Source organism: Sphaeramia orbicularis, chromosome 16, assembly GCF_902148855.1.
Source record: "Sphaeramia orbicularis chromosome 16, fSphaOr1.1, whole genome shotgun sequence".
NCBI lineage: Eukaryota > Metazoa > Chordata > Actinopteri > Kurtiformes > Apogonidae > Sphaeramia > Sphaeramia orbicularis.
In genome coordinates, this window is record NC_043972.1 from 29,413,282 (window position 1) to 29,430,469 (window position 17,188).

Sequence of the window (17,188 nt, forward strand, 5' to 3'; positions counted from 1 at the left end):
AGTTTATTTCACAACTTGTTCATTTAGTTAAGGCAAGTATTTATACAGCACATTCCAGACACTGAGGGAATTCATCGTGCTGTATATGACACAAAATGAACAAAGTAAGAGGAAATAAACACAATTTTTGCTGGAATTTTGCCTCATAGATTTTTTACACTAGTAACTGCCTTTTTCTTTAATATTTATTTCTGATTTAAAGGTTGTTTTTGAGTTTTGTCAGTAGCACTTGGAAGAGGAATGTACTTTATAACAGGCCAAATTGTAATTATTATTACTTCAACATAGATTAGATTATTTATCTGAGGAACCAAACAAATGGTTCTTGTACCAGCGAAAATTAGAAACTGAAACGTAGAAAACATTTAGGTCTGTTATATGAGCAAATCTTAAATACTTGTTTCTGCTTTTCAGACTGCGAACTCTTTTCCACTTTATGTGTTTTAGTCTGTCAATATCTGATCTAGTCTTGGTTCATGTTTGATTATGTTGATAGTAAAATTTGTTTTTTTTGTACTTGCCCACAGGTTTATGGCTTGTTTAATATATTTTCCTATGAATGTTCAAACGCAATCGATACTTTATAATCCCTGTATAACCTAGAGTAACTCTGACTAATTCACAGTAAGTGTTTAATAGGACGTGTAAAATGATGTCAGGGTCCAGACACCCGCGTAGAGTTTTACTGCCTATTACTATCAAAACACAACGATAAACACTGAGGTGAAGGCCAAAGGAAGAGTTAGCCTGCAGGTTAATGAACTCGGACTGAACATGTCTCTTGGTTGTCTCTAAGACCTAGAAAAAGGCTCAACATGAAAAGGCTTTTATTTATTTATTTTTATATGAATATAATTTTTTTTCATGTATCTTTTCTCCTCTCTGTTTATGTTGGATCTGACCCTGATGTAAATATCTAACAGTTACGGGGCTTAATATCACTGTCTCTCCATCTGTGTTAATATTATTGTAATAAATATTACCTTAGAGATGATGGAAATTTCTAAGGAAGTATCTGTGCTGTAACAACTTAGATAGGATTAAAATCATACATATTCACCAGTGTTTGTTTATGAAATACATCTTAACAGGAGAGATGCTATGATGTCAGATGAAGAAGAACCACTACGTATCACTACTGTTGAATATAGAAATATCTGTGTTTCTCGATGATTGTATTTCATTGTACATATGAGAACATTAGTTTCCTTTGTTGTTATTTCTGTTAAATTGATGATTTAGACACAGAAATTACAAGAAGATATGTGTTAATAGTCTGGGAAATGAAAACTATATTGCTCACCTGTATACCTTTGGGCCTCTTTGATACGTTTTATCCTTTGGAACATTTGTTAAGGTTTTGTTGTAACTTTTAAAGATTCTTATCTAATTATAGCATACATATACTCTACAATCATGCACTAACAAAGTGAAAAGAGCTAAGTCTTCAGTGCATGTCTGTTTTATAAATTTTTATTTCAAATATGAACTTTTTCCAATGTCTTAGACAACAATGCTTTAGGTATACAGTTTTTGAATTTAGTTAGGAAACTCTAAATTAATTAATTAATTAATTAATTAATTTTGAAGAGATGTATTGTTTGACATTACAGTAAATTAAAACAAAAAGTTGGCTTTTTTGTGTAAGATTTGGCTGGCATAATAATCATATTAGTCACAAAACTAAGAGGTAAAATCAATGTCATAATCAGTGTAACCTTCCTTCCTTCCTTCCTTCCTTGAAACCAAAATAAAGCATTTTGTTGTGCACCCCTCAACTAATGCTCTATACTATAAATAAAAGAATTTTCCCCATTACTTCTTTTCACTTGCCTTTATTGACATTATGGAGATGTTTAAAGCAATCAGGTAAGTAGTAGGAGCATGCAAAATAGACAAATATGGAAGAAAAAAAAAAGTCACAAATACAATTTGAAATGCAATGAAAAAGTAACATGGGACAAAAAAGATAAAGTCAAATAAAATTAAATCAAAAATTAAAATGAAAATTAAAATTAAACAATAAACTTAAACAAAACCATGTAGTGAGTACATGTACATATGATTAGCAAATTATAGGAAAAAACAGTTCTTTGTTGCTTAATAAATTGCTTGAGAATATAATTTGGCCCGGAGAATATGATAAGGTTAAAGAGGTAGAAATGGAATATTTGAAAATATGATACGTTAAACCTGTCCAAATTATTCAGATTTATAAACAGAAAAAAATGAAATACTACACTGACATTAAATTCAAGGGGAGAGATTAAAATAAAAAACTACTACTGTTACTATTACTACTACTACTACTACTACTACTACTAATAATAATAATAATAATAATAATAATAATTATTATTATTATTATTATTATTATTATTATTATTATCATGACGACGACGATGATGATGATGATAATCAAAAACTTCATTGTCCAAAATAAAATAATTTAATTACCCTTCAACGTTATTTCAGGGAGCGGATGTGACGTCATTACGTATATCTAGCAAACGTTACAGTGACGTTGACGTCAACAAGGCGTAAACAATCATGGCGGACACAGAAGAAGAAGAAACCCCAGTGTATTTTGCTATTAGTAATATTCCGACAGCATTTCGCTCCGCGGACCTCAGAAATTACTATAGTCAGTTCATAGAAAGCGGGGGGTTTAAGTGTTTTCATTATCGCCATCGACCGGAGCTTCTCAGAGAGCCTCAAGACCCCGATAAAACACCGAGTGATGACACAGAGGAGGGCTGTTCTAAGTCCTTTGAGGACAGACCGAGGAACAGTTCCGAGTCCAAACCAACGGCCAGGTCGTGCTGTTGTATCGTGTCCGTTCATGCTAATGAAGCTGACAGGTTTGTCCGGATGTACGCGGGGAATCACTGGATTGACTCGAAGGGAAACTGGCTGGCCCGCCGTTGTGTTATCAAAAGAATAAAAGTTTCACAAGACAAAGGTTAGTGCAGTGCAGTGCAGTACAGTACCGCCATCTGATCCAACCACTACGTGTATTGAACCTGATCTGCCTCTCAAAGTTCAAACAACGTTATAAGGACATGTAACTCTAGGACTGCTACTAACTCTCCGAATTCCCTATTATTCCCACTTCAGAGATTTACATATTTTATAAAAGTACTTGCAGTTATGAAAACACTAATCACCACATAAGCTTCCTAAACAGCAGCAGCCATAGTAATAGCAGTCCATATGTATTACACATGTATAATATGTAATATATGAATGAGTTAAATGCAGTATAAGTCTTGTTTTAAGGCTGTATTTGGTAAACTCTAAGTCATAACAGTTGGATAATAGTCAGCATCGTAGAATGAAAATTTACTGCACTTGAACCACTTCTAGTATCAGTAATTTGTTTTTCATCTGCTTTTAGATTGTCGGTATAGGTAAGAAATGTATAAAAGTTAGTATTGTATAATTTTTTTTTGTATTTGGTTTCATGGTTTGGTGAAAAAGTCACTGAACTTATTGTGAGCAATGTTGTGATTTCAGCATTTTCATGCTTTCCATAGTATCGCCAAAGATCCGCTCTTTCACTCTGCTTAATGTCACTGAGTTCAGTATAGGCTATTACCATACACACACCTTTAAATGGCAGTTTTTTGCCATTAACATTGCTGTTTCAATAAGTGTGTTGTTCTGTTTCCACATGCAGGATGTTTTATCATCCTTTGACATTAGGAAGTAAGTTTATTGTGGACAAAGTGCAAACCTAAATTCTGAGATTCAAGTTTGTGGTCTGTTTTTCAGTCACTCTCTCAGAGCAAAAGTTTTTGAAGTGGATGCTGATTGACAGATCTGGTTATCTTATTTTATTTGTCTGTCTACTACTGTACAGTCAGTCCTGTACAATCTTATGTAAAGGATGGTCTCACTTATCTGCCCTCAAAGGTTCCTCCTTACAGGACTAACATTTTGATAGTAATTGATAATTTTTTAAAAAGGAAATAGGGTGCTCCTGTGATTGTTATTTAATGATGGCTTGTACTTGCTTTAACTCAGTATTGATGGACTTATCTCACCATTGTTTGCTTTTAGTTTTATGTGCCATTTACTGTGTTAAAAACATCTCTTTGTTTCATTGTAGATGATGGCTCATTCCCATACAAGACGAAAGCTGAGCAGCGGCACCATGTGTCTTTAACAGAACGTTTCACAGAGACTGACCTCAAAAGCTTATCTGAGCTGAATCCACCTGCTCTGATGCAGAATGGAAATGTAGGCACACCAGTTAAAGTGTTCCTGCAGCTTATCCAGTCATGCCGCTTACCTCCGCGACTCATCCGGAAGTTGGGTTTAACTTTTCCGAAGACCAGCTCCAACCGCCGCTACGGCAATGTGCCTTTCCAGTACCAGAACACTTGTACACTTCCAGCCACAGAAGAAACTATATTAACCGCTGCAGGGCATGAAATATCAGGGCCAGGGAAAGTGGCAGCTCGATCCTTGCGTCCAAAACAGCCAAGTGACCACACAGAAACAACAGAGATTGAGGAAAAAGAGGAGAAGGAAGAGGATGCTCAGTCAGATGCTGATGATGTGGGTTTGAATTCTTCCGTATTTTTGTCGATATTCAAGCATCAATTGCTGCTGTTGTCGGTTGAAATGTGTGCAATTTTGCTAATTATTAAAATTTTTTACTTGCAGGATGATGACTGCTGTGAGGAGTGGGAGCGCCATGAGGCTTTACATGAGGATGTTACAAGCCAGGAACGGAGCAAAGAGAGGTTGTTTGAAGAAGAGATCGAGTTAAAGTGGGAGAAGGGGGGCTCAGGTTTGGTTTTCTATACAGACGCCCAGTACTGGCAAGAGGAAGAAGGAGGTATGTGATCAAAGCATTAACAATTTCACTGACAATAACATCTTCTGAAGGTTTTGATATCCTCTTGAGACCCAGCAATGTATTTTTGTTATCTGTAGGGGACAAGAGTTTCACAAAAAAAAAAAAACCACTGCCTGTTTAATGTAAAAAAAAAAAAAAAAAAAAAGCCAAAACTTGTACTTTTATGGGTTTCAGGAGTATAGTAGTTGTTGTATGTTGTTATGAGGACATTTATAAGCATAAGAAGGCAAATACTAATGTATTATACTCTTACACTCAATGATTACCCTGTCTACATAATTACTACGTTATCTATTTTTTTTATGAAATATTGTTCATGTTTGTTCCTTTCTGACTTCTATAGATTTCGATGAACAAACGGCAGATGACTGGGATGTTGACATGAGCGTTTACTATGATAAAGGTAATTACAGGTCACTGTTATTTAGACGTGATTACATAATTTAACCAGTTATCCTCAAAGAATCATGATTCCAGCTCCCTCTCTGCTCTTACAGATGGAGGTGACATGGATGCTCGTGATTATGTTCGAATGCGATATGAGAAGAGGCTAAGGGAGGGTCTCCAAGACAGATCAGGACAGTGTCAAACCATAGGCAGCTTTGAGCGGTTTACTAAGGTAAGGAGTTAGCTGTGGACTCTTTATACAGATTCCTTTTTGTACTGTAGTCTATAGGAGCGACTTTCTTAATATATTTTGCCTCATTAGGGTGTTGGACGCCGTGTGATGGAGAAGCAGGGCTGGAAGGACGGTGAAGGGTTAGGGGGCAGTCAAACTGGGATCCCAGAAGCCTTGGAGAACGAGGGCCAACATCCAAAATGCAAAAGAGGCTTTGGGTAAGTGTGAACACAGACACAAAAACAAATTCAACCAAATGCAGTTGAAGGTTTTTAGTTTTTTTGTTAATGTTTATTTCCTTTCTTTGAAGGTATCATGGTGAGAAACTGGTCTTGCATCCTGTGAAAAAGGCCAGAACAGATTTTACAATATCGACAGTATATGATAAACCCAAAGACATCGATGGAGGAGACACATTGTTGAGGCGACAACCCAACACCAGTATGAAATACCGAGGCTGGCAGCCAGGGGGCAGCATTGGACCGTACAGATGACCTCAGATATACAGTATTATTTGTAATGTACTTTTTTAAATTAATGATTTGTCACATTCTGCCATTAAAACATTTTTAGAAAACCCACCCTGTGTCTTTTAAGTTTGTTTATAACTTGTATTCCTTGGTATGGATCCAGAAAAATGCTGTTTCATTTTTCAATTCACATCAAATTTAATTTTAAATGAAAATATTACACCTTTGTGAATCACATATTGAGGGCACTGCAGATACAATATAGTAAAACAATAGCCAGACTTAACTTACACTGGACATCAACAATAAAATTTAGATTGTTGAAGGAAAATATCTGACATAAGAAGAATGAAGAATAAGCCAAACAGCAGAGCCCATCAGCTTGGCTCAGAAGTGTTTCAGGCACCTATTCTTGTGGGTCATGACACTTTTCTGCTGCAGGAAGTGATAAAAATCATGTTTGGATTGAAGATCTTTGGTGCCTGGTTTCCATTTTCCAAATATCCAGATGAAATCGTTTACTATCATTTAAATTAAGGTGTTAGTTCCTCCACCTTGTGTTTGAACATGCAGGATCACTGCCCGTGCAGCCCCCTTTTTCTTGGTACTTCTCATTAGGTCATACACCATACGTACTGTATTCCATCAGATCCAAGCAAGTAGATCTTTGTTTCATCGGTCTGCAAGACATGCTGATAGTAGTTTGCCGATGAGCTTCAAACAAACTGAACCTTCCTGCATACTCTTTTCAGTACAGGTTTATCTACTGGACAGCACCCATGGAGAGAATGGATGTGAACTGTGGAACAGTATTGGTGTTGCATCTGAGTTTCAAAGATGTTTTGATGTTGCTTTCTTCTTTATCAACAGTTTTGATTTTGAATTTAGTGATTTATTCCGAACATGCAATGAAATTTAACATATATGCACTTGCAAAACATACATAATAATACAAATATCAAGAATCATAACAATCGTAGTCAGAAGAAAAGCACAATAATTCCATTTACATGCCCGAAAAGGGGTGGGAAGAATTACAGTTTATTTAATCCCACCCCCTCTCCCTACAATATTATTAATAATATATGTCCTTCTTCCTTTTACATTACTCTTCTATATTTATATATCTATTCACACACACATACACACACACTCATTCATCCATATACACATATATACGTTTATACATATACACACACACACAAATACACATATAGTCTTTTACCAGTGCCTTTCTTAGTTGTGCTGGCGAATAAATAAACAAATAATAACTAACTCAAGGAAGGAAATATATACATAAACAACAGTGAACATATGGTGACAATTAATAACCCTCTTCCCTATATCTTGTAAAAAACATGTTCTTATAAGTGTTTCTGAATTGTCTTATGTTTGAACATTCCTTGTTTTCTTTATAATCTTTAGAGAGCGCTTAACCATTGGGTGCTCTGTTGATTTCTTTGTTTTGTTTTGTTTTTCTAGAGGCATATCATTCTTTTTAATTCATCATTCATTAATTATATTAATAATTTTCTTTGGGTTGGACTGGTTGGCTAACAGCTATAGGTTCATCACCACCATCTACTGGACAAGAGACTGGAGCAGAAAACAGGCTAAAGACATTCATTTTGTCTTCTGTTTATGTAAATATACTATTTTCTTTTGTTCAGACAAGGTATAGTTTGTTTGTTTTTTTTTTGTCAAGGTATAGTTTTAACTATACCTTGTCTGAAAAAAAGAAAACGGTATATTTATTTATTTGGAGTAGAAAACAGTCAGCAAAGGAACTTTTTTTCTTTTTCTTTTTTTTTTTTCTTTTTTTTTTAAATCTCACCATTGATCCTTGTAATGTAAATGATTAGAAGATTGTGCTCTTTCTCTGATTTCTGTAGATCACCTAGTGTAATATTCTGTTTGCCATCCTTGAGTATTTTCATTAATTTCCCCCTTCCTTCATCATATTCCTGCAGTGTACCAGTACAAGTTTAACAATTTGTAATGTATTTCAGTGAATGTTCAGTCCTGTAATCCTGTTCTGTGGACAATACAATCTTATCTCCTCGAACATTTGCAGTATCTTCACCTGGGTACCTGTTCTAATCTGTTATTTCACTCATGCCAACATTTTTGTACTACTGTAAAACTGTACAGATGTGATCCTTGTCGATTATGTCCTAATATTCCTGCCAGTTTCAACACATGAAACGACCCCTGACTGTACTGTTTGCCTCTGCTTTACTTAAGGTTACATCTATCTCACTGAGCTGCACTTTTGAGTCTTTTGTTTTTGCCAACATGCTCAGTTTCTCATTTTCTTCCTCCCCTTCATCAGCAGGAACCCAAAAGGAAAGAGATATCAAACCTCCATTATGTAACCAGAGAAGCATGAGACAGATGTGATAAATATTTAGGTTTTGGTGTTTTTCTTCTACCCACTGCAATGCATTACTGATAATATTCCAAGTAATTCTGCTGTGTATAATGAATGTCACAATGAAGAATATACAGAGTACCACATATCTCTGGATCTTTTGAACCACATGTGAAATTGGATATTTTGTACTGGTGTTGATCCATATAGTCCTATCATCCACTTTGGTTTGGCATACATTTCTTCTCATATGCCAACACATGCAAGCGTGTCCAGGATTTACTCACTTTGTTTTATGCATTAGCACCTGTGTGCAAACAAAGCAGAAAATGTTCACTTAAATATCCAATACATTTAAGACCGGTGCAGCTGATGCAGCTACTTGGAAAGCTGAGGAGAAATAATTCCCAAAATCCAATGGGTGGACTCATGCTAATGTGACACCTCAGCACAAAAAAGATCAGAACTGAGGAACATCATTTCTACACTTGTATTACTGTTGACATAATGCATATAAGTAATGTCGTTTACAAGTATTGCAAAGTAAAATTGATTGTTATTATGAAAAACATAGAAACTGAGTTGTTTTTATTATTATTATTATTATTATTATTATTATTATTATTATTATTATTATATTTTATTTTTTTAATGGTTAAAGACTTGAAGATTTACAACATTTAATTTAATTTGAAAACCTTACTTTATGCCTTAAAAGTGTTGGAAAGTACAGTTAATATCTTAATATCAAGATAAATATTAATTATTTAAATTATATAATGATTAATCTCCATCAGCTGAATGTATTTGATTAATTAGGACTGTGATTATTACGAGTCTCCTCCTCCTTCTTCTTCCTCCTTTGTTCATTAATTCTGTATCATATTGTGATTTTGTATTTTATTTATTTATTTTATATTTTTTCATTTTACTTGTGCCTCATAATTCTTATTCGCTGTACTGCTTTGATTTATCTGCCTGTGTGATATTAACGGTTGAAAGACAACAGATAATAAATCAATAAATGTTATGATTATGAATAATAATAATAATAATAATAATAATAATAATAATAATAATAATAATAATAATAATAATAATAATAATAATAATAATAATAATAAACGTGACCCGTAATCAAACGCTTTTATTTTGAAGACTCAGCTTCGTAACCCGGATGTGCTTCTGCGTACCTTAGCGTGTAGCCTAGCTAACATACACATGCAAACGTAACGGCGGCAAAAGGTAACAACTGGTGTTTCTTTTCATTTAAAGCTATGGTCAACATTATGTCAAGAGTGTTTCGCTAGTTTTAGTTTATTTTTTTTATCACTTGTTCATGTTTCTAATAGTTAAACTAGTTGTCGCTGTCTCGTTACAACAAGGTAGTGACTGATTTTGACAACAATGAATAATGATTTTTTTTTTCATCCCATATATGTAGCTACTTCTTGGTAAGAGTGAGTGTTTGATGTTAAATGTCACATTAATGCCAGTTTTAACAATAATTAAACAGTCAGCTCCTTACAAACTTCAGCAAAAGTACTGACATCAACTACTAGTGAAGCCATGTTCTGCATCAAAACCTTACTACAGTACATGACGTTCGTGGATTAATATTACAGCTGCATTTACTTGTATGTTGTATTTTACTGCTGTAAATGTTTAAGATTGAGCTTGACTACTGTTTATCTGTGTAAGCCAGTTTACAGCAATGTATTTAATAAAATCATGTGTTATAGCCTCAGTCCTGTGAGAACCACAGTCCTTTAAAAAGTTAAATTGTTATGAGCTCTAAGAAATGGGCCTGTTTTTGTCTTATTTTCAGTTTGCAAACCAAGAGGTATAGTGGGTAAAAAAATTAAGAAGAAAAGATTTTCTCAGCCCGTAAAGAAACATTATGGAGGATGTGTGGAGATTTGTAGTTTTCATTGCACTTCTAAAAAATGACTATAGCTGTCAGACAAATTTAGAGGAGTAAAAAGTACTTCTAATATTTTCCTCTGAAATGTTGTGAATTATAATGCTTGAGTAAAAGTACTTACGTTGTTTTAATCTGACTGCCAGGTGATTTCCTGATGTCCTGTAACAGACAGTCAGTGTGACCCCACTGACATCTCGGTGCCATCTAGTGCTGATGTAAACCTCCTCAAAAATCATGTCCAACCAGAAAGCCACAGCGCCCTCCCTACGCTTTGGCCAAGTGGTCATTGGACCACCGGGTTCAGGTAAAACCACCTACTGTCAAGGGATGCAGGAGTTCCTGACGAGCCTGGGACGTAAGGTGGTTGTGGTGAACATGGACCCAGCCAATGAAGGACTTCCATACTCCTGTGCAGTGGACATCTCAGAGTTGGTCACTCTGGATGATGTCATGGAGGGTTTAAAACTTGGACCCAATGGTGGGCTTCTCTACTGTATGGAATATGTGGAAGCAAACCTGGACTGGTTGGAAAACAAGCTGAAACAGCACAGTGACTGTTATTTCTTGTTCGACTGTCCTGGACAAGTGGAGTTATATACCCACCAAAGTTCAGTAAAGAATATATTTTCACAGCTGGGAAAGTGGAATTTCAGGGTAAGCTTCTATTTTATTTATAGGTAGAAATAATCCAAAGTCTTTTGCACATTTAACTGATTTCTTTGCACATTGTTTTGATGTGTGAAGACTTATAGTTTGTATTTATCATTTTCACCTCTAAGACAAGCCCACATCAATACAACATTGCATTGCATTTATTTTTGTGATGATCGTTGTCATTTACCCTTTTGCCCTCTGTTTAGCTGGCAGCAGTGCACCTTGTGGACTCTCATTACTGTGCTGACCCAGCCAAATTTATCTCTGTGCTGTGCACCTCCCTGTCCACCATGCTACATGTGGAACTTCCACATGTCAACATCCTCTCCAAGATGGACTTAATTGAGCAGTATGGTAAACTTGGTGAGATCAGGATTCTTTAATTGACCTCTATGGAAACAAATGTTAATGTAACAAAACATTATAACAAATGAGAATATATATATATATATATATATATATATGTATATGTATATGTATGTATTTATATGACACCCAGACCAGTAAGTTAATGAGGTTTTTATACTTTTTATGATTTATGTTGAAATTATTCCATTTGACATTTTTTGTCTGTTTGTGTTTTTGTACAGCTTTCAACCTCGACTTCTACACTGAGGTGATGGACCTGACCTATCTTCTTGATCACCTGGCGGCTGACCCCTTTTTTAAAAAATTCCGACAACTAAATGAAAAGTTGGCAGAAGTTATACAAGACTACAGCCTTGTCTCTTTTGTGCCTCTCAATGTGCAGGTATCACAGTTTGCCATATTTGAGACATTTTATAAATAATGTTACAGAAACGTATTGTTATATACTTGATGTGGAATTTGTTGCAGATTCAGGTACCTTCTGAACTTTTAGTTAAATTACATGCGGGAGTAAATTAAGTGTCGGGCCACATATGATTTCCTAAGGGTAGAGGATAAATATCAGTTTATTAAAATAACTCAGTTTCATTTGCAAAGGTTGAGTTGTTTATCAGATTATAGGTATATCATATTTACACTGCATCTTGGTTTAGTATCATATGTTTTATATATTCTTGCCAAAAGCCAGGTCTGTCTGTCATGGCAGCATTGCTGTTGTGATGCTTAATGTTTCACTAATGCAGGAGAAAATATAACTGAAAACTGTTACTTGGGATGTACGTACAAGTAGCTACAGTGCTGTTTTTCAGATAAATTATTCAGTGACTGATGCCATATTTAATCAGTAGAGAGCAACAGGATGATGAAGTAGTTGTGTGTCTATCTGGACATTTTAGGATGTGTATTTCCCTTTGATTTTGATGTCTGCTTTCAGGTAAACCAAAAAAAAAATCCTAGAGTTGTAAGGTAGTCTGATAAACCTTCCCCCATCTTTTTGTAATATAAAATCTGATACCAGAATCTGGCACCAAACATTGAACTATTCTTCTGTGATTACTGGAAATGGATTTAATCTTGTTTTACAGTTCATACAGAATATAAAATATAATGTTATTATGTCCTTTTTGGAGATGTCGTCATTATTGTTTTGTATCAACTGATACTCATAGTCGGGTTCGCTGAAAGTACTCTACTGGAGTAAGGGTAAATATCTCCATTTTATAGTGGCAGGATTGTCATTCTCTTTCCTTCTTCTATCTGAGCGTTATCGCTACATGAAAGGACAACAACCTAAGAGCGGCAACTACACCCCGAAAATGTCACATTGACAAAGACTCACATCTTTTTAAGTGTTGTTTTCTTTGGTACAGAATTAGTTAGTATAACACCATGACGTGCTTCCTCATGCGCACATGTTCCACTACAACAACTTCTCTCCCAGCATCACTTTGCAAATGACTGTTGCAGGATCACAGGCTCAGCGCCAGTCCAAGAACTAACCAAACAACCCGGAGAAGTATTACCCTTATTCCAAGTGTAGAATAGGTCGGACCATAAAGGACTACGGTGTCCATACAACGGATACAGAACAGCAGTATTCAACATCCACTGCCAAACGGGACACTTTATGAAATTAACTGAAAATGGCTCCCAAAATAGCTCATATTAGTGGTAAATCATATGAAGTGACATACTGAATTAAAATTTCTTGGATATAGGTCTGTAAAAATGAGTCAGCCTTTTTCATCAGCCTTTACTTCTTACATTATGGTGACTGAGTCAGGACCAATCCGTATAGTATACAAATAAAAATTGACACAAATGGCATGTCATCGTGGTGAAAATGATCCTTTTGCATTTTCCATTTTCTCCATCATGTAGTAAAGCAGTCACTTGTTACCTTGGTTACCAGCGGTATCTACTTACCAAGATACTTACCACTATACTTAACTGTAGCATTTTATCAGTTTGTATGGATGTTTAGCTTATTTCTAAATGTAAAACATGATTAGAAGAGTTTACATTGATGCATTAGTAGACTTGGAACGGCAGTCATTCATCTCAGATCAGATTGAAGAGGACATAAATCACATTACTACAGGATTATTCTCCTACACTATATATGTCTTATACTTATAATCAATTACGGCATGTCAAGTTATCTAAAGAAAGTCCTTAAAGTGCATGTTTTTTATGGGTTTGCTGGGAGGTTTCCAGTAATTCTGTTATTTTGGTGAATTTCTGTGTGTGGGAAAACCCCTGATGAAATAGTTTTCTCTTATGTTTTTAAGGACAAACAGAGCATGATTCAGGTCTTACGAGCAGTGGACAAGGCCAACGGCTACTGCTTTGGGGATCTGGAGGAGAGGAATCTGCAGGCCATGATGTCAGCTGCTGTGGGGGCAGACTTCCAGTTTAACTCGTATCCTTTCCTAATCGCTCCGGTGACTCACTGTGACTCATCTGGTTTCAAATCAAACCTTAAGATTTACGGGAGCTGTCTGAAAGATTAAATGCTCTGGTGTTTACAATGACAGAATTAAGCTAAATTAATATGCAGTATTTGTTTTGAATTGCGCTGTTTTTTTCTTAACCTTTAACCTTCCAGTACTCTCGGAGTGCAAGAGCGGTACGTTGAACCTGGCAGTAAGACTGTAGAGGAGGAAATGATGGACCTGTAAATTGAAAAGCCCAAATAAAAGGATGCCTTTTTAAAGCCCCAGTATACCAGGGGAGTCTTGGCAACATCCGTCTCACTTGGCCTGAATTCTGAGCCTCTCTACGAAAGCAGTGGAGAGACAGGAACTAAATTTGGGTGCTGCAGATCCTTCACGTTTGCGCCATACCTCATAAAAATGACACGAAGACTGAGATGGGAAGAAGACGGATGGGAGGAAATGCTGATTTTCTTTTTTTAGCGTCGTGATGAGTCTTTTTTTTTTTTTTTGTAGCGGTATTAAATGTGAAATTCCAGAGTAAATGCTAATACGGTCTTTTTAAATGTTTTTTAAAAATGAATGCCTGTTTGTGTTCATGCATCCAAGGGTGCAGATCAAAATGGACAATATAACAATGACTATAGATGTTTTTTTGTCTTTTCACAAATGGAATAAATTAAAGATATGAGTGATGTTTATTATATGAGTTGCCACTTCTTCATAATAGAACTCAGATCCATGTAAATATAACAAAAAAAAATCAGGGATTGGATGGAAGCCTAAGACTGTCCTTATGGATTGTGTCTTGCCTTGTGTGAATATTAGTGAGGAAAATGTCTGACATAAAGATACATAGAGCAGACAGCGTTTCCTTTGATATGCAGTGGATTATAATGGAACATGACAATCAGCACTGCCTCAAAGATACAAGTGCAATAGGAGAGAGTGCACGGAATGGATAAATAATGTGAATAGTACTCATCTTATGTTTATAGAATACATAGCACCTTATATATTAGTTAAACAGACACCAGTCAATTTTAAACATTTAAAGAATTCATGATTTCTTATATCAATTGCAGATTGTGTTCTCCTCTTTTCTCCTTCTTGAGTGTTATTAAGTCTGTAGAGAAAGCAAAAGCCAGACAATTGTTGGTGCTTCTAAAAGCGTGTATTGAAAAGAAGTGCTTTTTGGTTCCAAGGACATCCTGAAGCAAGTGTAACATGATCAACATTGTTAAGTAGTAACAATTCAATCTAGTCTTTATTTAAATAGAATACACTGAGGTAAAGGTCAGATTTATAATATGGCTCAGGGAGAAAAGGCAGCTGATTTTAACAATGAAGCTTGAAGAACAGCTGGTAATAATAGGAAATTCTGTGGGGAAAAAATAAGGCAATTAAAATAAGAAAAATAAATCTACTACAACAAGAACAGTTTAAAGTAAAAAATGGATAAATGAAAAAAATGAAGCAAAAAGAACTGCTTAGACAGTGTCTTGAAAGTCATTTGCTAAAGAAGCGAGGTGAGTCAAACACAACACAGAGGTGGTAATGACTTTGTCAAAGCGTGAATCTCCTGCACGTCGGCTCTGTCTGTGCCCAGCAGATGGCACATGTGATTGCAAATCCTCTGCCCGGATCCACAGAAACCCGCTCCGACTTTTACGAACAGCCAAAGCAGAAAAATTAAGTCAGGCGGGGAGAGGAAGCCACATTAAATCTGTGTTTCTGCACAACTGGCCCTGTGTCTGGTCTCTAGGATGGAAGACCCTCTGTCTTTATAAAAGCAGCAAAAACTCTGCTTTCACTTGGAGTTTTGTTTTATCAGCTGCTGATTATAGTGCAGTTTCTCCTACATGAATCCCAATGCAAATATACGGTGCATATTTGCAGTAAAAACCAAAGTAATAAAGCATAAAGTCTCAGTTAACATGAGGCTTTGGTGTGCGTGCGTGCAGATCTCATGTAGTCAGACGAAAATAAAAGCGTGATCCACTTTGCGAGCTCACACTGATGTGGGAAATCACGTTAACCCTGTGTGGTATCATATGGCTGCGAAATTATACGTGTTCATCTTTGGATCTCGCCTGGAAACCCTTATGCTCCCCGTGCATTAGGGGGTGTGTCAGGCGGAATGTTAAATTGTGTTCCGATGTTTGTACATGTGATCAAGTATGCCTTCTCACTGGTACTTCCTGCCTTTTTTTCCCTCCTATAAGCCCCCTAGAGGTAGGCAGTGTGTGTGTGTGAGAGAGAGAGAGCGAGAGAGACAGTTTGTGTGTGTATGTGTGTCGAGTGAGAAAAGAAACCGAAAGACAGTCTTGTCCTAGTTACACACAAATTCAGAATTGCGATCAACACACAATCGAGCCACTAACAACCAACTCACGAATCATTCCATCCAGTCGTATTTTAGTCATTTTAACAACAAGAGTAACTAAGTCCGCCTTGCGCACACGCACGCGCACGCACGCACAAACACACGTACACACTTCTCATTATCATCCACCCCTGCTCAGTGCTGTGCACAACACACACCCTTGAGCATTTTGTGGATGCCAAAAAAATGTCTGCTTCATTTGACTGAAAAGAAAGGAACAAACGCTCCATTTTTCGAATTGTTGTGAGACTTTAAAACTGTTCACGCATCCTCTGTCTGCTAGATAAGGTCTGGGGCTTTGTGTGTGTGTATGTGTGTGTGTGTGTGTGTGTGTGTGTGTGAGTGAGTGTGTGTGTGAGTGTGTCTGTGAGTGTGTGCAGTGTAGTTGAATGTTGTAGGGTGAGAGTGTGCTGGAGCCTGCGCCCATCCCCCCACACTCAGCAGAGGAGTGTTTCTGCTAGAGTGAGAGACAGACAGAGAGGAGAGAGGAGAGGAGAGGGGGTGGTAGAAGAGAGCAGGCAGGGGAGGGAAGAAGAGGGAATGTGCATTGGTAGTCTCGTTTGCTGCAAGGCTTCCTCCTTCTGCTCTGGAAAAAACCTGTGTGTTGCCTTTGCTTGCCTAAATACCACTCAGAATCACTGGTGGAAAATAACAAAAAAACAAATACAAAAAAACAATAACCGTACTAAATATATGTAGTAGTTTAATAATAAGTAAGGTTAATGAATGTGTATGAGTGACTATTAATACTCTTTAAAGTGGGGCTGAAACTGTGTGAAATGCAAGATAAATTAACTATAAAAATAGTTTTGTTTTTTTTGCACCATTCCTTTAAATTACATCTATGCTGCATTTACGTACACATACATACTTATGAAAATCACACATTTCACCTGTAATTTTTTCCCCCCTCAACACTCATCAGTTACAAAATGTTCCTTTTACTATTTAAAGCTGTTGTTATTATTATTAATGTCTACTTTTGTAATCGTATATTAAGTGTGTTTTATATGTTACTAACGCAGTAATAACATTACTCCAATCATGTAGAGAAAATATTGCATCTACTGTGGGGAGAAAAAAAAAGACAATG

At 36.1% G+C, this 17,188-nt stretch overlaps 2 protein-coding genes across 2 annotated transcripts; both read left to right on the forward strand.

Moving 5' to 3' along the window:
- The first annotated feature begins 2,534 nt into the window (after positions 1 to 2,534).
- gpatch3 (G patch domain containing 3) lies at positions 2,535 to 6,067 on the forward strand. The gene is made up of 7 exons (XM_030159259.1): positions 2,535 to 2,962; positions 4,112 to 4,563; positions 4,672 to 4,846; positions 5,211 to 5,270; positions 5,365 to 5,486; positions 5,577 to 5,704; positions 5,797 to 6,067. Exons 1-7 carry the CDS (start codon positions 2,551 to 2,553, stop codon positions 5,978 to 5,980), a joined length of 1,533 nt encoding a protein of 510 aa, XP_030015119.1. The 5' UTR covers positions 2,535 to 2,550; the 3' UTR covers positions 5,981 to 6,067.
- Positions 6,068 to 9,486: 3,419 nt separating this feature from the next.
- gpn2 (GPN-loop GTPase 2) lies at positions 9,487 to 14,417 on the forward strand. Its single transcript, XM_030159234.1, has 6 exons — positions 9,487 to 9,572; positions 10,395 to 10,905; positions 11,112 to 11,268; positions 11,496 to 11,656; positions 13,566 to 13,696; positions 13,883 to 14,417. The coding sequence occupies exons 2-6, from the start codon at positions 10,486 to 10,488 to the stop codon at positions 13,953 to 13,955; spliced, it is 942 nt and encodes a 313-aa protein (XP_030015094.1). The 5' UTR covers positions 9,487 to 9,572; positions 10,395 to 10,485; the 3' UTR covers positions 13,956 to 14,417.
- Positions 14,418 to 17,188: the final 2,771 nt, after the last annotated feature.

What these genes read in the sequence shown, in the direction of transcription:
- gpatch3 (XM_030159259.1), top strand. Translation starts at nt 2,551, where the DNA reads ATGGCGGACACAGAAGAAGAAGAAACCCCAGTGTATTTTGCTATTAGT. An exon ending in CTCAGTCAGATGCTGATGAT is followed by an intron (nt 4,564 to 4,671) that starts GTGGGTTTGAAT and finishes TTTTACTTGCAG; the next exon opens with GATGATGACTGCTGTGAGGA. An exon ending in GCTTTGAGCGGTTTACTAAG is followed by an intron (nt 5,487 to 5,576) that starts GTAAGGAGTTAG and finishes TTGCCTCATTAG; the next exon opens with GGTGTTGGACGCCGTGTGAT.
- gpn2 (XM_030159234.1), top strand. Translation starts at nt 10,486, where the DNA reads ATGTCCAACCAGAAAGCCACAGCGCCCTCCCTACGCTTTGGCCAAGTG. An exon ending in TGGGAAAGTGGAATTTCAGG is followed by an intron (nt 10,906 to 11,111) that starts GTAAGCTTCTAT and finishes CCCTCTGTTTAG; the next exon opens with CTGGCAGCAGTGCACCTTGT. An exon ending in TGAGCAGTATGGTAAACTTG is followed by an intron (nt 11,269 to 11,495) that starts GTGAGATCAGGA and finishes GTTTTTGTACAG; the next exon opens with CTTTCAACCTCGACTTCTAC.